At 47.8% G+C, this 20,077-nt stretch overlaps 1 protein-coding gene across 1 annotated transcript in view; it reads right to left on the bottom strand.

The window, feature by feature from the left end:
* Window positions 1–20,077, bottom strand: part of F8 (coagulation factor VIII) — a 138,409-nt gene that overhangs the window by 4,131 nt on the left and 114,201 nt on the right. Inside the window, exons 17-25 of the mRNA XM_069063748.1 lie at window positions 18,940–19,168; window positions 18,469–18,651; window positions 17,453–17,569; window positions 13,012–13,083; window positions 11,196–11,281; window positions 7,292–7,447; window positions 2,662–2,806; window positions 2,207–2,355; window positions 859–1,035 (exon numbers count right to left, since the gene is read on the bottom strand). Of these exons, the coding sequence (XP_068919849.1) occupies window positions 859–1,035; window positions 2,207–2,355; window positions 2,662–2,806; window positions 7,292–7,447; window positions 11,196–11,281; window positions 13,012–13,083; window positions 17,453–17,569; window positions 18,469–18,651; window positions 18,940–19,168 (1,314 nt within the window). The remainder of the gene's footprint in view (window positions 1–858; window positions 1,036–2,206; window positions 2,356–2,661; window positions 2,807–7,291; window positions 7,448–11,195; window positions 11,282–13,011; window positions 13,084–17,452; window positions 17,570–18,468; window positions 18,652–18,939; window positions 19,169–20,077) is intronic.

Genomic DNA, 20,077 nt, shown 5'->3' with positions numbered 1-20,077 from the left:
AGACAGAGAGAGGAGACAGAGACAGAGAGAGGAGACAGAGACAGAGAGAGAGACAGAGACAGAGACAGAGAGAGACAGAGCAGACAGACAGAGAGACAGAGACAGAGCAGACACAGAGAGAGAGAGAGACAGAGAGAAAGAGCACACACACGAGAAAAACCACTGATTAAGCCAAACTCAAACAGAATTCCACTGTAGCTGAAATCTGCTAGCAGTGTCCTCCCTGAAAACTCCCCTCCCTGGGCTGGCTCCCATGATTGGGACCTTCACCTTTCAAACCTGTTTCCTGCCCTGCCAGGTTTCTAGGGAGATCAAATAAGAAAATTCCCAGGAGGCAGTCAATCTGAGAGGACATGCTTGATGAATATTTGTTAACTGGATAAGGAAATTAATGAAGGAGATGAAAAGGAAGATGAAAAACTTTTCACTCAGGGCAGCCCCATAAGGTAGCTCTTCTGGGGGATCTTAAATCATATCTCAGAGGCTATCACTTACCCAGTCTGAGTAGGCCCAACCTCACTGGAGAGGGTAAAAAACCATTCAGGCCTTTCCCTGACCTTTCCTGGGGCTCACAGTTCATCGATTCAGGTCCCTTTGATCAAATTCCCTGAGCTCAAACTCCTCAAAGGCAGCTTTGGAATACTGCTCAGCCCCCCATGCTACCAACTGGCAAACACTTAGCACTGTGCCTAGCATACTGCTGAATAAATACGTATCCCTCTCCCTCATTCACCTCCCCAGAGCTCTCTTGGTACTCAACTGAGATTGGGGATTGGAAAATGTGTGCCCTCCACTGGGTGACATATCACCAGACCAGACTCAGAGGCCTTTCTTCCATTTCCCAAGAGCTCAACATACCTTTACTTTGTTATTCTGACGAAAAAAGGTCCAGTGTTTGCCATCTCGGCTGCTGGAGAGCAAGAACTCTTTCACATACATGCTGGTAAGAACGGACTTCACTCCCTGGGTTGTTACTCCAGTGACTTTCATCAGCTTCCAAAAATCCACCTGCAGCCATTCCTTCTGCCCATTCTCCTGGGAAGGAATAGGATTGTGCTGTTAGCCATCATTCCCTGAAACTCAACTTAGCATCTCAGAGGGATCAGGAACGTGCCTCCATTCCTAGATTTCATTCACACATTGAATTTCTGAGGAAGCCGCACAACCAGGGAGCACAGTAATGGAGGCTTTCACCCAGGGATGCTAGAACACTGGGCACCATCTTCAGAGCTTCTGCCCTCACTGGGCTCAAACTCTGGGGGAGTTTGTGAGTTGGGCTCTTCTCCACGTGGAATACTTCTGTGCTAACCTACATGACATCAGTGCCCACATAATGTTGACCCTCTCCAGTACCTTCTACCACGCCCCCATCCCCATTCTGGTTTTCAGGAAAGCAGGTCTTTTGTCTGTTCCTTAAACAAGATCTTCCATCTCTTGACTCAGGGCCCTTTCTCTGGCTGTTCCCCACACCTGGAACGTTCTCACTTGTCATCTCTGCCTCCTGGCTTCCTTAAAGTCCCAGTTAAAATCCCACCTTCTACAGGATATGTTCCCAATCTCTCTTCAATGCTAGTGCCCCCCCCCCAGTTGATTATCTCCAGTTTATCCTGTTTATAATTGGCACTTGAGAGCAAGGACTGTCTATAGTGCCTGGCTCGTAGTAGGTGCTTGATTGTCGACCACAGTAATTGGCTGGCAGGGCTGGATCCAGGAAGACTTTCACTTGAGGCAAAAACAGTTGAATAGTATGTGGGATGGGGAAGGAGCACAGATCCTGGCTAGAGTCACAGGCTAATGCAGAAGGTTGGGGGGGGGGGGGGGGGGAAGGCAGGCAGACCCATGAGAGAAACCCTGCAGGAATGGAACCTGGGACATCTGTGAAGGATGGCTGAGGACAGCTGCATCGCATAACAATGCAAGGCAGGTGAAGACCCCAGGGTAGGGCACAGGAACAGATGTCACCATAAGGAGGAAGCTGCAAGTCTCTCCCCCCAACAATGCTGCCCTGGAGCATGGGTTCATTTGCTCATGGCAGCTAGTTAAGAAAGGCCTCCAACAACTGTTACTGTTGGTGTGTATGGGGACGGCCAGGTTTCCTGCACACTTTCTGGCAGCCTTAATCTTCCCTGGCCTTCCACCCTTGAATACTCTCTGTGTAGGGAGGGTATTTCATGTCATCCAAGAAGCATCTTCATAAGTTACTTACCCTTGGCCTCCAGGCATTGATTCGGCCCTCAAGATTAAGTCGAGCCTGGGAAGGGGCCCAGTTGGCAAACACGTTGACCTTGTGGGATGAAGCTGTGACCTGTGCATCAGAGATGCTTCGATTTTCCATGCCTAATGGTAGGCTACAGCCTGAATGGAAGGGGTGGGGGGGAGGGAGACTTACTGTCAGAACTGGCAGTCTTGGGTCCAGTGGCCACCTACCTCCTCTCCCTGGTTTCCATCCCACTTCATTTCACCCCTTTCCAAGCTCACAGATGGTGAGCTCAGCCCCTTCCTAAACCTCAAGCACACTGAGAACTCCCCCAATGGCTTTGTTGATGATGGAGCTCCTTCTAGTGTAGAGAGAGCACTGGGACCTGGTAGACACTCCTGAGGCATGCCACCAAGGATCTCCAAGGCCCAGGTTACCCACTTCGTGAACTCTTGAGTACTCACTGTCCAGCTCACAGCCAAGCAGCTCCATTCGAAGAGTGCTGCGTCCGCTAAAGTGGGAGGGCTGAAGGCGGATGTACTGGGCAACCATGGGAGGGTCAAACACATTTTCTTTGATCCCAGATGCATCTACATTCCCAAAGAAGACCTGCAAGGCAGTGTACTCTTGAAGGACCTCCAGGCCTGAGGCTGGGGGACAGAGGAGCAGAAAGGCTGGAGGGAGGGTGAGGCCCCGGATTCCCACAGCAAGTCCCATGGCAGGCTAGCCAAACTTCTCTTACTAACAGGAAAATGGTTGGAAATATTCCCCCTCACCCTGAACTTGGGGAGCAGTCAGAGCCTTCCCTGTGCCCATTCCCGGTCCCCTGCCCCACAATCTTGTACCTACTGCTCCCGTCCTCATGGAAATTATCCTCTCCTCTCCTCCCTGAGGCACTTGTCCCGTGCTCCGCGGCCACTGAGCTCCTGTCTGCACTCTCCCTTCCCCACGCTAGTCCCTGAGGCACTGGTACCTGAACTGGATCCCTCCATCCCCCCCCCACACACACACACCCACACCCACACACATTCTTCTACTTGAGGCACTCATCCCATGGCTCTCCGGTCAGCTGAGCTCCTGCCCACCCTCCCTCCTCTCATTCCCCCAGGAGCTCGTGCCTGCTGAGCCCCTGCCCACTTAGCCCGTGCCCGCCCGCCCTCCCCTCATACCTGCTGAGCTCGTGCCCGCTGAATTCGTGCCCTCAGCCGGTACCCACTGAGCTCGAGACTCCTGAGCTCATGCCCGCTGAGCCCGTGCCCGCTGAGTTCGTGCCCTCTGAGCTCGAGACTCCCTACCTCATGCACGCTGAGCTCGTGCCCGCCCTCCCTCCTCTTGTGCCTGCTGAGCCGGTACCCTCTGAGCTCAGAGATTCCTGACCTCATGCACGCTGAGCCGGTGCCCGTACACTCCCTTTCTCAGTCTTCCCCACTCTAGTCCCTGAGGCACTGGTGCCTGAAAAGACCCTCTCCATACACCCCCACCCTCCCACCCCCATACACTCTCCTACTTGAGGTACTCATCCCCATGGCGCTCATGCCTGCCAAGCTCGCGCCCATGCCCGCCCTCCCCACTCTAGCCCCTGGGGCATTCGTGCCTGCTGAGCTCATCCCCCTGATCCTCATGCCGGCTGGGCTCGTGCCGCACCGGCCCCCCTTCTTCTCTGCGCTCCCTACTCTCATCCCTGGGGCGTTTGTAGTTGAAATGGTTGTCCCCACGCCACCCCTTCTCACTCTTTCCGTCCAACATCCCCGATCTCTTCTCCCCACTCTGCTTCCTCTCCTCCCTGAGGCACTAGTCCACGCGGTTCTCGTGCCTGCTAAGCTCGTGCCCATGCCTGCCCTCTTCTTGTCCCAGTGGTTGCTCGTGCCCTTACCTTCAGCTTCTGTTCTCCCAACTCTGGCCCCTGTGGCATTCGTGCCCATGCTCGCCCTCCCTATCCTTGTCCCTGAGGCATTTGGACCTTCTGAACTGGACCCCGTGGTCCTCGTGCCCGCTGGGCTCATGGCTCCCCTTCCCTCCTTCTTCTTTGCCCTGCCTCCTCTCCTCCCTACGGTGCTCGTGCCCCCAACGCTCGTACCAGCGCCAACCTTCCCCACTCTCCTTTCTGCACTCTTCGTGCTCTTCTCCTCTTGGGGGCTCTCGTGTCTGCTGGGCTCATCCCCCTGCTCACCCTCCCCTCTTTTCCTGCTCTCCTCCATTTGGTGATTCTCATCCCCGGATCACCAGGGTCCTCCCATTCCCACCGTTCTCGTTTCCCACCGTTCTCGTTCCCATGGCAATCTCTTGTAAGCTTCACAACAGGGAGTTGGCATGGAGTTGAGACCCCAGCTTATTTGCGGGCTCTGTCTCTGTCTCTGTCTGTCTCTTGTCTCTGTCTCTGTATGTCTCTGTCTCTGTCTTTGTCTCTGTCTCTCTCTGTCTCTGGTTTTTCCATCACCTTCCTACTACACCGTGGTGGCCTGGATCCATCCAACAGGTGGGTTATAGTGCAGCATCCTATCTGAAGAAGGCCAGGTGCATCCTCCCATGAGTGGAGGAGAGGATGCAGCCAGGCAACCTCAGCACCTCTAAGGCTTCTCTCTGGAGCATCTATGTTCACATTCAGCCCCATTCTTTGGGGTTTGACTTATATTTGGGTTCTCTACTACTACAATCCACTCCACCCCAAGGTACAGACACATACAGGAGCTGCAGGCTGCTTCCCCTAAGGCAGGGGTGGGGAACCTTCGGCCTTGAGGCCACACATGGCCCCCTAGGTCCTCAAGTGCGGCCCTTTGACTGAATCCAAACTTCACAGAACAATCTCCTCAATAAAAGGATTTGTTCTGTAAAACTTGGACTCAGTCAAAAGGTCACTCCCAAGGACCTAGAAGGCCACATGTGACCTCAAGGCCAAAGGTTCCCCACTCCTGCCGAAAGGGATTGCAATGCACAAAGGCAGGGCCAAAGGGCACAGGGCCCACCTAGGAAGAAGAGAGTAGCCCTTGGCCCCACACAGAGCTGCCTGCATGCACAGGCCTGCTCAGACCTCTGTTCCTGCCTCCTGCCCTACCCACATAAAAGACACAATATATGAGTCAGGGACAGAAGGGCACCAGCAATATTTTCATGGGTTTCTTGCTATATCCTTTCATGGAACATGTACAAGTTGCTAAGGCCATCTGTCTTCAGTGCTTAATCCCTCCCTGATTCTTTTCCCTTTCCCTTTTTGTTATTCAGTGCCCACAGGGTGATGGGATCCTCTAGGTGGGAGTGCTGTCATCTTGTGACCACCTGTAAGAGGTCACAGCCCAACTGTAGAAAAGTGGTCATTTGCAGACACCTGAAGGGAACTAAATGACCAACTAAAATGTCTCTACCCCTTGAAAGAGGGTTTATTGTAACAGCCAATGGTACTGACAGCATTGAGCATATGTAATAGGTCTGGGACCTGGTGCCCATTTGACAATCACTGAACTTAGCTGAAAGCAGAGCTAATGGTTTCAGATTTCTTCCCAGAATCCCTTGTCTCTTGGTTGGAGAGGATCTCAGAGAGCAGACCTGTCTGTGAATCGCCTTCCAAACTTCCCCTAAAAGAGGTTGTCCAGTGTCCCCTTGGAGGCTACAAGTAAAGGGGAGCCCATTACACTTGGGGATCACTCCATTCCCAGGAAGTTTTTCCCTTACTTCAACCCTCTATCTGCCTCTTTACAACTGTTCACTCTCTTCCCCGAGTTCTATACTTTGGAGCCAGACAAGCCTAATCCTACTTCCACATGAAAGAATCATAGAGTTGGGTCTTCAAAGTCATCTTGGTCAATGCTCACATTCTTCAGAGGCAGCAGAAACAGGCCCAAAGGGGCAGAGGGACTCCCCAAATTCTCATAGCTAGCCAGCAGCAAAGTGGACTCTCAAACTCAGGTGTCTGGCCTAGAGATGATGATAACATGCTCTGGGCATGAAAGTTTTTCAGTCATTTCAGTCGTGTCTGACTATCTGTGACCCCATTTTGGGATCTTCTTGTCAGAGATGCTGGAATGGTTTGCCATTTTCTTCTCCAGTCCATTTTACCGATGAGGAAACTGAGGCAAGCAGGGTGAAGTGCCTTGCCCAAGATCACATAGCTAGTAAGTGTCTGAGGCCAGATTGAAACTCATGAAGAGGAATCTTCTTGACTTCAGGTTCGGCACTCTATCCACTCTGTCATTTAGCTGTCCCAGAGTTAGGAAGACCTGGGTTCTGCCTCAGATACTGTGTGACCTGGGCAAGTCAATGAACCACTCTCTGCCTCAGTTTCTTCTTCTGTATAAATGAGGGGTCAGTCTCTATGGAATCTATAGTGCCTTCTATTTCTAAAATCCATAATCATATGATCCTAGTAGTGGCTAGGAGGGGAAAAACCCACAAAATAAAGGAGAGGGAGGTTTCAACCTAGCCACAAATATGCACTCAGTGCTCTCATGAGGAATACTGGGTGGCTGCTTCTGGAGGGAGTGGAGAGAGTCCCAGGCCTGCAGTCAGACAGGGAGTTCTGATCTAGCCTCAGACACTTCCTGGATGCCTGGCCTGGGCAAGCCCCTGAACCTATATCTGCCTTAGTTTCTTCATCAGCAATATGAGGGTAATTCCAGCCCCTCCATCCCAGGGTTAATGTGAGAATGAGATTCTGTGTGTAAAGCGTTCTGAAATGCTAGTTATTGTTACTATTACTATGATGAGAGAAATGATGACTAATAACCAATGAATGGGGAGATTTAGATTTATCCAAACACCGAGGTTTGAGCCTAGGGCGCTGGCAGAATGTGTATGCTCAGTAATAAGAAAGTGAGGAAGATGGAGTGGGTTTATGGGAAAGATAGTGAGTTCAGCTTTGGATATGTTGAGTGTGAGATGCTTACAGGAGATAGAGGCGAAGATGTGGGATGGGAGCTCAGCAGAGAGATGAGAGTTGGTGGCTAGGAGATCCCTCTCAACAATGGTTTCTTCTTCCTTCTGTGACTCCCCATTCCTACAGCCCAGGAATGGGGAGTCTGTCTTGGGGATTTATACCTTGAGCTTTTACGGGTTGTCCCATGCTTTGAGACAGCTCTCTTTTAGTGAGGAGTGTCTACTCACCATCATGGTCCCTGTAGAGTTTCCTCTGTAATCCTTCCATGTTTGTCCATCAAGACTGTGCCTGATGGTGAACTGAGAGATGTAGAGGCTGGAGAATTTCTGTCGGGCTCCTTGGGTCTTTATACCATGGATAATCATTGGCTTCAACAGGTCAACCTGCCAGTTAAGCCAGAATCTCATTTTACTCTGTCCCTTGAACACTTGGAATAATTTTGGGGAAACTCAATTCAATAAGCATTTATTTATGAAGCTCCTTCCATATTCAAGGCCCCATGAGAGGGATGTCAGGTGGACAGCCAGAGTGCTCCACAGGTACCTTGAATATCAGGATAATGTGAGGAAGGCCACTAGCACATGAGGAAAAAGTACCCCCTCTGTGGCGATCTCACTGAAGGACATGGAGAAGAGTCACAGAGAATGGGCAGCAATCTCTAACACTGGAGAGAACTCAAGAAGGGATGAGATCATTGGAGTATGGCCAGGCACTGGTGGACATAAAGACAAAATAATTCTCCAGAACTCAAGGCACTCACATTCTACTGAAGGGGTACAATGTTTGTGTAGAAATCAACATAATTGACTTTAAAGAGCCAGAGAACAATAGGAACTAGAAAGATCAGAAATGTAAAGGGAGAGAAACAGTATGGATGCTAAAATGTGAGGGAAGCACAGCATGCCTATCTCGAAGCCAGAGGCTTGGGGCAGCTAGGTGGTGCAGTGAGTAAAGCACAGGCTCTGAAGTCAGGAGGACCTGAGTTCAAATATGACCCCAGACACTTAGCACTTTCTAGTCGTGTGACCCTGGGAGAGTCACTTAACTCCAATTGCCCTGCCTTCCCCCTCCAAAAAAAAAAGACCAAAAAACCCCCAAAGTCAGAGGCTCCTCCCCAGGGACTCCTTGGGACCATCACTGACTCACCATCACTCGAGCATACACACACACACTCAAATACACACACACACACACTCACACACACACATTGCATCCTCCTCACCTTGGACACACTAATCTCATGGTTGTCTCAAGCCCTTTCTCCCCAGTACTATCTCTCCAAGGACTCTCTCAATGGCACTTATCATTCTCCCAAGGAGCCAGGCACCAGTCAAGGAAGAGTCAAGCTCCAGTCAAGCTCTAGGGATGTCTGAGACCTCTCTCTTCCCCTTCTCTCCTCCAAAACCAATCACCAAATCCTGATAATTGTTCTCTCCAAATATTTCCTGCATTAGTCTCTTCATCTTCCACCTCCAGCCATGCTAATGAAGGACCTCATCACTCTTTTCATCCTATTAAATGTTCCTAGTGTACAGACCCTTGGCTCAAACACAGAGGGAGACAAAGATGAGATAGGAGTGGGGATCAGCAGTGACCCCAGGGACAGGTATCTGACCTGGCATCACCACGAAGGGAGCTTTCATCTGCTTGTGTTATGGAATGAGGCCTGGAAGACCTCTCCCAATCCTACTTTAGATCATTCGCCTAAGGCCATAGATGATCAGAGGTAGAAATGTCCCTTGAGGTCATCTGACCCAAAACCCTCAATTTAGAGATGGGGTAACTGAGGTCTAGCAAGGGAAAAGGATTTGCCAAGGTCCAAGTATTCAACAGATTGGTCCATCAACCAATAAAAGGTCTTTTAAAAGCTTGAATGTCAGGCAAAGGAATTTGAACAGAACCCCATAGTCAACAGTGATGGAATACTGTCTCTGATGCTCTAGCTCTAAGCCTTGATGAACTTTGGGACATTAAGGACCCCCACCATTTTCCACCAAGAGATGACTTTTGCCTTATGATACCAAGCCACAAAATAGGTGAGAGAGCCTTGACTTTATTATTTTTTTTTAAAGCAATCGGGGTTAAGTAACTTGCTCAAGGTAACACGGCCAGTTATTTCTGGGTGTGGTGCTAAGTATCTGAGCCCAGATTTGATCCCCAGGTCATCCTGACACTGGAGCCAGTGCTCTTACTCGCTGAGCCACCTGGCTGCTCCTGACTTTATTTTTTTAATCTTTTTTTTTTTGTTTATTGGTCTTTTTTTTTTTTGGAGGGGGGAAGGCAGGGCAATTGGGGTTGTGACTTGTCCAAGGTCACACAGATAGTAAGTGTGATTTGAACTCAGGTCCTCCTGACTCCAGGATCAGTGCTCTATTCACTGCGCCTCCTAGCTACCCCAAGAGACTTGACTTTATAAATGAAAAAGTTACACTCATTTAAGGTCATGTGGGCCACTTGGTAACTGGTCGTCCAGCCTCCAAAGGGCCACATAGAAGCAACCCTCAAACCATAGGAGCTTGAGGCCCCATCCCAGGCTACAAATACATAGGTCTATGCCAGCTTTGCCCCCAGGAGTAGTCAGTCATTGCTTTCCAGGCTAAGATCTCAAGTAAACCTATATCCAGCTGTTCACCCTTCAGAGACATTCCAGCAGATGTCTACCAGCTCAGGCTGGACTTGGGCCATGCTCCAGGTCACCAGGCTGCCTGCTGCCCCAGGCCCACTGGGGAGTGTTCTACCCCCCACTGGCTCCTTCACCTTGGATGGCGCTTTCTGGGCAAACTAGAGTTTTAACCCTCACTTTTGGTCTGTGCTCAGCTCCTAAGTTGCCATGGCAACTCCTTGGGGAGTTCAAAGTAGTTAAAAGTTCAAGTAGCCCTGAGAGCAGCCATAAGGTGAGAAGATAACTATAGAGCCCCAAGGAAACCCAGAATCACTGCATGGAAAAGAGTAGTGTGGGGAATGAGCATTTCTATAGTGCCTACTATGTGCCAGGCCCTGTGCTAAGTGCTTTACCAATATGAACTCATTGGGTCAAAGAAGCTGGTGAACTGAGACTAATTCTGAGCCCTGCCTCCATTGTTTAGAGGGTGTCCACAGCTCCTGGATGTGGAGTCAGGTAGATTTACCTGGTATTTTACTGGAAGAGTCATCTTATTTGTCTTGATGGCCTTTCCAATTCAGCCTCCAACCAATCAGTATCCTAATATACAGTTCTAACCATGTCACTTCACTACTGAAGGACTTTCATGGGATCCCTACTACCCTTGGGATCAAATCCAAATTCCTCAGCCTAGCACAGATCTTCCATGACTCCCCTCCATGCACTAGACATTTCCTACCCCTATGACCCAAGCTTGGAATGTGCTCCTTCCTTATGTCTTAGAGAACCCTTTTAGACTCAGCTTAGGAACATTCTACTCCCTTTTCTCCCCCTCTTCCTCCTTCCTCTTCTTCCTCTTCCCTCCTCTCTCATCTTCCTCCCCCCTTTCCTCTCCCTCGTCCTCCTTCTTCCTCTTCCCTCCTCCTCCCTTTTCTCCCCTTCTTTCACCCCCTCTTCCTCTTTCTTCCTTTTCTTCCTCTTCCCTCCTCCTCTCTCCTCCTCCCCCTCTTCTTCCTTCCTTTTCTTCCTCTTCCCTCTCCTCCCTTTTCTCCCCCTCTTTCTCCCCTTCTTCCTATTCTTCCTCTTCCCTCCTCCTCTCTCCTCTTCCCCCTCTTCCTCCTTTCTCCTTCCTCTTCTTTCTCTTCCCTCCTCTTTCCCCCTCCTCTTCCTCCTTCTTCCTCTTCCCTCCTCCTCTCTCCTCCTCCTCTTCCTCCTCCTCCTCCAGCTCCCAGAGCCCTTCCCAAACACTGTACCCCAACCCTTCCCCCCATTGAAGGTGTTCTTGCTCTCTTCCCCTCTTCCTCTAGCTCTCCCTCCATCTGGGTGCGCCCTTCATCCCCATCACATCCTATCTCATGTTAGCCTTACAGCATCTTCCCCAGTCACTAGAACATAAACTTCTAAAGGGCAGGGGCAATGTAGCCACAGGCCTGAGTTTTGTATATCAGAGGTGCTTAATGAATGCTTGGGTCCTGGAATGTGGCACAGTTCTGGGTTTCTTTTAGGATGACCATCAGTATGAGGCCTACCTCAATCCAAGGATTGGCATCCTGGGTACTCCAGGCATTGATAGACCCAGCAGAATTAAGTCTGGCCAGCTTTGGGGCCCACTGACCTGCATTAAACAAAAGGGAAAGAGATTGGAAGCATCTTATTATTCGTTCACACCTCCCTTCTTCCCTGATGGTCCTAGTCAGCTCAGCTCCAGGGAAGACATGAGAAAATGCTCCACTTGTTCATTTTGGTTGGAGACCCTGGAGGTAGAGTGCTGTACATATACTGGTAGTCAGTTTTGCTTGACTGTTTTGAGTTAGAGTTTGGGGGTAGCTTTGTGGGGAAGGGAAGGTTCACTGGAGAGGGATCTGTGTCTGAAAATGACTGTGATTTACAAACAAAAGACATTAATAAAATTCTTAAAAACTAAATCAAAGGAAAGGGTTGGACTAGAAGGGCTTAAAGGGTGCTCCCAGGCTTCCCTTTCTAAAAGTCTATGATATAAGGTGTGGATGCCAGGTGATATAGGAGGGCCTTTCCCTAACATGGTCTCCTAAGCTGGATGGTCAGATCAAAGGGAGATGTATGCCTCCAGGGAGTTGCATTTTTCAGAAACCTATGTGGGGGAATGTGAAAACTTCTCAGAATGGGTCTTGGAATTTGGTGTCAGGTTTTGGCTTTGCCTTTCCCCCTTCATTGCTGCTGTCAATCAGCAGCAAGCTCTTTCAGGAGCCTTTCGACCCCCACCTAGCTTCAGTCCTTTGTCTTCTTCCCCACCTCTGTGGGCCCCTCTTCCCAGCCAAAGGGAGACAGGGACAGCCCGAGCTCAACCCCCAACCAGCAGAAGTGAGGGACAATGGGGGATATATGACCCTGCTGTATTAGGGTTTAAAAACTCTGTTTGCCCCATACTGCGCACCTCCTCTCCCTGATCCATCATGGAGAGGACCACTCTCTTCTCTTGGGGGAAGAGAATCAAATTTCCTGTTTTTATCCTGAGAAATCTCCATGTTCTTGATTAAATTTTGAATGGGGTTTTTCATCCCACACAGACCTGTCACTATCCCAGTTGGAGTTTGTTCCTAAACAGGCCCAGAAAAAATAGCCCTCAGGCCACGAGGCCATTGACAAGCTGGATCCTCAATGGGGAGTACTGATTTCTTTGTATGAAGCTTCCCTAGTGAGAAAGCATTCATTCTCCCTAGTTATGGGGCTGGCTTCCCATCACCCTGGCACATAGCCACCTTCACCCTTTGCAGGAGCCTCTCCCTTTTCTTTATTGGTCATTAGTATAGTTTGTTAGTGACTCAGATCAAAGGTTTGATGGGAAAATCAAAGAAAGGCTTGGTAATCCTTGAGCCATTTCATTACTTTCCATAGACAGGATGTCCCAAAAGTCTTAATGCAGTCTTAAATGTTAATAGCTTAAAACTATGCTAAGACTTTGGAGACACTGTGTATTAGAAAGAGCTAAATTAAATTATCCCATATGCTGAGAATGCAAATCAAGGGTTACTGGGAACACTTACACACTAAGGAGATGTGCAGAGAAGCAGAGGTGAGCACTGGGAGGCAAGCACTGGGAGGTGGGCACTGGGAGGCCGGCACTGGGAGCTGTTATTTGGTGTTTACGGAGCGATGGCTGGGCAGGACAGGGCAGGGTAGAGCAAGGCTCCAGTCCTGAACTATTGAGAGCTCAGGCTAGTGAGTCAATGGAACAGCATATGGCATGCTTATACAACCCACCAGTGGACATCGGGATACTGGAAGATGGCTAGAGGGACACTAAAGGGAAAACTGTGAGAACTGACTGGCACAAAGACATGAGAGAAACCATTCAGTCTCACTTACCATATTGTCCAGAAGCTGTGATCTGAGAATCAGCGATTTGTCCAGAAGCCATTCCCAGAGCATTCTGACACCCTACAAAAGAACAGCAGTGAGAGAGAAAAGTGAATGGAGATGGTCAGGCTTTGGAAAGGGCTTCAGTCAGCTACTCAGCTACCCTAATGCAGAGCAAGCCGCTTCTGGCAGCAAACTTGCCTGGAAAACCTTCTCCAAGTCAAGGTGATGGCCCCTTCTAGAGGATCAAGCTCAAAACCATCTTCCCCATTCTTCTGCAAGGTTCAGAGATCATGAACAATAAGTTCAATTCCACCCACAAGTTCTTTCAGGACCCTGGACTCAGACTTCCTAAGGGCAGGGAGATATTCTCTTACTTCATTTCTCTTGGGGTTTCCTTACCCATTAACCATTTTACTTCTGAAGCTTTTGCTTTGAGTCCGGAGATCATGTTCTCCAGTACAGAAACTAGAAACAAAGGAAGACTTGAGTAGCTCTGTCTTGTCTAGGTCATGAGTTGCCATCATTGCATCTCCTGGCCCTTAGGGACTAAGCCCTTTTTTGATCTTCCTGTCCCCAACATTGCTGGAAAACTCTTGCTGTCCTTTCTCCATCTCAGGGCTTTGCCACTACTGACATTATCTATACAGGCCCCTGTCACTCTTTCGGTCTCATCTTCAGTTACCTGCCTGTGCATTTCCTCATCCACAGAGTTCTCCATACCATGAAATTAGAGTGCAAGACCCTATCCCAACAAATGATGTGACCACAGTAGGTTGATTGGTCTGTTCAGTGAGTGAGAGGTAGGGGTTGGACAGAGACAGCAAATGGCAAATACACAGGGGAGGTGGAGCAACTGGGGGGTTTCACATCATCCTCTAGTCTAACTATCATGGGTTTTAACTTGCCCAGATGCCTAGACAATTCAGCATATGAGGGCAGGAGGTGTGAGCACAGGACTGCCTAGGAGACAACTCAGATATTGGACTCCCATGCTGGTGAATGAACAGAATGACACCTTGCCTTTCTGTCAGATTAAGGAAGGCAGCACACAGAGAGGCAATTTGAGCTGCTTAGCCTACAGCAGTGCCCCAACATTTTACCTGGAGTGCCCGCCAAGTTTATATACAGCACACAGGTGTCATAGCTCATAGCTCCCAATACACCAGGTAAGGATTAAGAGTCTTCCTTACTATCACCTCCAGAAATCACTCAGCAACATCTACTCCTTTGAGATTCCCTGCATTCATATTCATCACCCAGTCCATACCTTGTTGCTTTGTCTTTCTGGTCTCCTCTTCCTCTTTTGGCATGGGGCTCAGTACCTGTTGCTCTGAACTCCATGCTAAAGGAGTAGGAGAGAGAGCCTTCCCTTCCACCCTGTGCTCACTCTTGAGAATTTGGATATATAGGTTGCTATCCTATCCCCTTGCACACTCTGTCCTCCCAGCATTCTTCTCCCAGTCTTCTCAGCTGCCACGGCTTCCATCTCATCTCTCTCATAGCCACCCACCAGCACCTCCATGATATGAACTCAGAAGTTTCTATCTTTGATCACAGTCTCCTGTCCTTTATGTATCTTTCCCTCTACCTCACATCTCCAGAATCCATTCTTCATCCTTCCATAGTCCTCCTTATTTTCTTAGCACTCTCACTTTGACCAAATTGAGCTCATTCCATAGTCTTGATCAGTCATGCAGTTCAACAAAGCACCATCTTCCATCCTTGAGTCTCTTGCCCTCTTCTCCTTCCACTCTTTATACTCTGCTTAGCCCCAGATCTGCCTTCTTTACTCCTGCTGATAAGAATTTCTAGCTGATGACTGCTGTCAGAAGTCCCAAAGCAGAATCAAGTCATTTCAGGATTGGAAGGGACCTCAGCAGCCATCTAGTTCAATGTGGTCATCTAAGGAACCTCAGCCATGCCAACTGTCGTTACTACAAATTCATGTTAGCTAATGATATCAACTGGGCCCTCATCACTTCCTTGAGATACTTTTATTCCCTCTTGACTCCTCATATCTGACTCCCCCAGCATATGTTCCAAACCACCTCTTTGCTCATCTTCTAACCACCCCTCTCCCCATTTTTCTTAGCAGAAGACCTCGCATCATATTACCAAGAAAAATGGAGACCATCTGTGGTGAGCTCCGTCCTTGCCCTTATCCCCACTTCAAATACAGATACATTATCCTCTTCCTTTGTTCAAGTCTCTGAAGCCAATCTCATGACTAATGTCTTTGGTTCCATCCTCTCTCATCACTGGGAGCTTGCTCCCCTGAATGTTTCCTCTCTTTTTTATCTTTAATTTCCCTTTATCTACCTTCCAACATGCACAGATCTCATAACATCCCTTCAAGTTACCATCCTATGCCCCTTCTTCCTTTCAGTTAGGCAACAAGCATTTATTAAATACTATGTACAATGTGTTAAGTGCACTCAACTAAGTACTGAGAAAGGCAAAAATACAGTCCATGTCCTCAAGAAGATCACATTCTGATGATCAAGAAAATATTCTAGAGATACAAAATATATGCAATATAAATGGATGGCAATCTGAGGGCTGGGGCAGCCAGGAAAAACTTCTTGCAAAATATAGAATTTAAGCTGAGACTTGAAGGAAGTCAGGGAAGCCGGGAGGGAGAGATGAAGAGGGAGAGCACTCTAGGGATGGGGACAGCCAATGAAAATGTCTGGAGTCAAGAGATAGAGTAGCTGATGAGAGGAACAGCCAGGATCCTGGCCGGTGTCACTGGATCACAGAGTACATGGTGAGTTATATAAGGTATAAGAAGACTGGGAAGTGGGGGTGGGGGCAGTTTAAAGTCAAGGGTTCAGATTATGAAAGACTCTAAAAGTCAGAAGATTTTATATTTGATCATGGAGGTAAAAGGGAGCCACTAGAGTTCACTGACTAGGAGGGAGGGGTGATATGGTCAGACCTGAGCTTTAGGAAGAGTAGAGTGGGGAGAGACTTAAGGCAAGGAGACTAAGCAGCAGGCTATTGTAATAATCCAGGCAGGAAGAGATGGTGGCAATGTCAAAGGAGAGAAGGGGGTGTGTATAAGAAATGTTGTGAAAGTAGTATCTTAGGGTCTTTCCTGCAGATTGAATATGGGGGGGGGCGGGGCAGAGAGCAGGGAGGTAACAATGACAACCTCCCCAAGGTTGTGAGCCCAAGTGACTGGGAGGATGGTAGTGCCCTCTACAGTAATAGGGAAAACAGGAAGTGGGCAGTGTTTAGAGTGCAGCTGCTAAGTGCTTGGACTAGGGTGGACGTTACTCATAGAAAGGAGGGTTGCTTTCCATTGTTGCCTCCATTTCCTCACGTCCTTCAGTAGAGTATAAGATCCTTGGGGGCAGGAGATCCAGACTGTCTTCAGTGTGTGTATGCATATTGCCTGGCACATAGAAACTGCTTAATAAATGTGCATTGAATTGAACTGAATTCACACAGAGACACATATACACACACACTTGCTTCTCACCTTTTGGGCCGTGCATGGGAGAAGAGAGTTTGTAATTTCCTTGCTATTTGGCTCCAGTATGGTCATTTTATTTGTAAGGAAAAATCACCCAACAGGCTCAAGTTTTCCTTATCATATAGAATTTAGCTGAGACTTCCAATTCTGACCAGGTCTCAGAATTTCTGGCCTGTTTCAGGATAACCATTTGCTAGTCATAAATTCTGGACTAGCTCTTCTTCCAGTTTACAATTGAACTTGTAGTTTTTCTCCAGTTATCTTTGGACCTGTAAACCTCCTACTTCTCCATTAGCCTACTATGTATTTCACGAGTATACCTTTGAAATGTAAATCTTTGCATTTTACAGCTGTAAATTCCTTTCTCTTTTGGCAGTTGTAAATTCCAATTGCACAATTTTCCCCTCTGATGTAACTGGAAACTATACAAGACTTTTTTTTAAAGCAATCGGGGTTAAGTAATTTGCTCAAGGTTACACGGCCAGTTATTTCTGGGTGTGGTGCTGAGTATCTGAGGCCGGATTTGATCCCCAGGTCATCCCGACACTGGAGCCGGTGTTCTTATTCGCTGAGCCACCTGGCCTCCCCTCTATACAAGACTTATTAAAAAAAAAAGACAAAACCCAAACTTCATCTGGTGTCCAATGGTCATTTAGAACCCTGAGTCTGTGCATATATGATAAAGATCAGTTCTTAAAAAGTCTCTTTGTGTGGGTAGCAACCTCTCAATGAATCCTTGGATATTGAAATATCAAAGCCTGGAGTTCTAGTTTCAGCTCTGCTGCTGAAATGTAGGCAGTTTGATCTCAGTTAAGGCTTTTTTCCTTTTGGGGCCTCACTTTCCTCCTCCCCAAAGGTCCTTTCCAATGAAATGTTCTATAGTTCTAAGAGCTGTTGCATAAAGCTGTTAGTGCCTAGTCCCAAGCTTAAGATAGCAAGCCGTCTAAGAAGGCAGAATGAGCTACTTACGCTTGTTGTACACCAGTAAGATGGCACTCATCCCAGCCTGCTGGTGCTCACCAATCATGCACTCAACCCGCCACAGGCCTACTTGAGATGGCTGCATTTCTACTGTCTCAAAAACACCTTTTTTAGAGAGAAATGGGGTGGGGGGAGAGGTGCAGAGAGGGCATGAGAGAGAGGTAACTCTTTCCAAGACAGATTTTTCCTCCCTATCTCATGTATATAAAGATTCTCATGCCACTGCCTTTTCTGATGGCAACCCCACAAAACCATGCCTCAAAAGTGAGCCATCCAAGAAATGCAGTGAGTGAAGACCTTCCAAATTGGAAGACTAGAGCCTTCCTCTGGCCCAATTCTGGACCTCATTTTCCATTAATGTCAAGGTTATTTTCCACTGATGTCAGGGTATGCTGAGGTGGCAAATGAAGCCTAAGGACGAGAGTTCTTTCCCTCATGATGGGAACCAGAAGCCCGGGGGCTACACTGTGAAGACAGTTTGAACACTTGGAAAGAGGATATTTGGGTCTGCCTTCCAAAATCACAGGGTGCCATCTTTACAGGCCATATGTGGGTCTCTCTGGCTTTACAACCCAGTGACTCATGATAACCATCGAAGGAACCATAATAACTATATGCCTCCCACATGTGAGGGCTTTGGAGGGGTGATATGAAAACAGGAGATGTCATACTTGTATTTCAGAATAAGAAAACGCATTGGGAATACAGGGCACATGCATACATACTTACATTTAGCCTCTCACACATATGCATGCCTACATACAGGCATGCAGAAAGACTTATAAACATATGCCAAACAACAGATCACTAAGGACAGGTTCCTACAGTACAAACTAAAGCACACATGTACTAAAAGAATGAAGAAGAGATGCATGATTTCAGTTGTGTGGAGTCAATTGGCAAAAGGTTTCTGGGAGAAGTCAGTCCATCTTAAGCTGTTTTGGAAGAGGGAAGGACTGGGAAGAGGAAGAAGGAGGGAATTCTAGTCACAAGCCAGCTCATACCAGGAAAGAGATTGTAGACTGCCATTTTGTATTCTTTCTTTGTCCGAACAGTGAACACTTGGCCACTGAAGTGAATAGAGTAGATATTTTCATTGCTGCCCATGCTAAGTAGATACCACCGGATCCTTTGGTGCTGAGCCATCACCAATCCAGGCAATGTATCCTTCACATAACCATTGATTGCTAGAGAAGGAGAACACAGGGAAGACAAGTTTGACCTACTGGAAAAGTTGGAGAGTAAGAGGCTCAAATTATGCTGAAAGACATAGATGGAGGAATGCAAAGTAGACCAGTGTTGACATTTCTAGGTGACATTTCTAGCCTCTACACCAAAGATATAGTACAAGTGCTTTTGTAGCTACAGATGTCATGTAGACACAGCTCTACAAGGCTTCAGTGACTGTAGCAGCAATAGCCTTCTTGGGGAGCAGACTCTGGAGTAAGAGGCACATGGCCATGGTCCTTCCTTACCATGGAAGCGGTTGTTCTTTTGAAAACCAGGGTCATCCATCTGGACCTTGCATGGAGGCTTGCAGTTCCTCTTCATGTTGTCAGTGAAATACCAGCTCTTGGTCTCATCAAAGATGGTGAAGAACAGAGTAAATTCCTGGACTGCCAACTGTCTGCCATAAGAGGGGTTCAATTTGTTAGGGTGACAGATCAGTATTGGCCCAATCAATCCTGAATGCAGATCTTTTTCCTGGGAAAGGAAGGAAAAAAACAACTGAGGACCAAAGAGAGCTAGGATCTGAAATTTGACTCCAAATCCTGTTCTGTTTCCACTGTGTCTAGCATTCAACAAAATGGGGAGGACTGCACTTTAACCTCAAGTATTATCCTTCCCTAGGCTCTACACTTCAATAGAGACGGAAGTCTGGAGTTAGAAAAATGACTGGTGCTATTTCAGGCAGTTAGCTGAACCCAGAGAAGAGTTACATTGTGCCATCCACTCCACCCTACCCCCAGGCAGCCCTTATCTACAGCCTTCTGGTCATCCTCCTTGGGAGACTGTCAAGCTATTCAACATACTTTCTAAAACTTGCTGCTCCAAACTGAACACAATATTCTTGACATGGTCTGAATGGAATACAGTATAGTAGAATTTGAAGATCTTCCCTGTCCCTTAATAGGTTTCATTTGGAGCCCAACAAGAGGAACTCCCTTAGGGGAGGCTTGTTTTTCAAGAAGACCCACACCTTGTTACTTTGTAATTAGGCATTAAGTCACAAAGGTTGTAATATTCTCTGACCCTGGAGAAAGCTATATATACTCCCTGAGATGAGGTTTTGCTTTGGGGATCACTTATGGAAAGAGTTGTGTGATTTGGTCAGATGAGACTCTGGGCAGTCATTGAGCCCCCGGCTTTGAAAACCCAGATATTGGTGCTTCTCTCTCTGGTAACTAACTATATATGTATGTAATGGTCAGACAGCTAGAAGCCCTGTCTGTTGGTCTGTTGAATTGTGTTATTTTCTCTTTCTGTATTTTTTGTTGGCTCGTAATTTCTGTTTGTATTTTCTGAATTTCAGGGTACTGAATTTTTCACCTGAACTAAGTGAATGATATATATATATATATATATATATATATATATATATATATATATATA

Source organism: Petaurus breviceps, unplaced genomic scaffold, assembly GCF_028583685.1.
Source record: "Petaurus breviceps papuanus isolate PSGF00001 unplaced genomic scaffold, PetGlider_PUasm1.0 90601, whole genome shotgun sequence".
NCBI classification, from domain to species: Eukaryota; Metazoa; Chordata; class Mammalia; order Diprotodontia; family Petauridae; genus Petaurus; species Petaurus breviceps.
The sequence above is the reverse complement of the archived record's forward strand: the minus strand, read 5'-3'. Positions and strand labels throughout refer to the sequence as shown.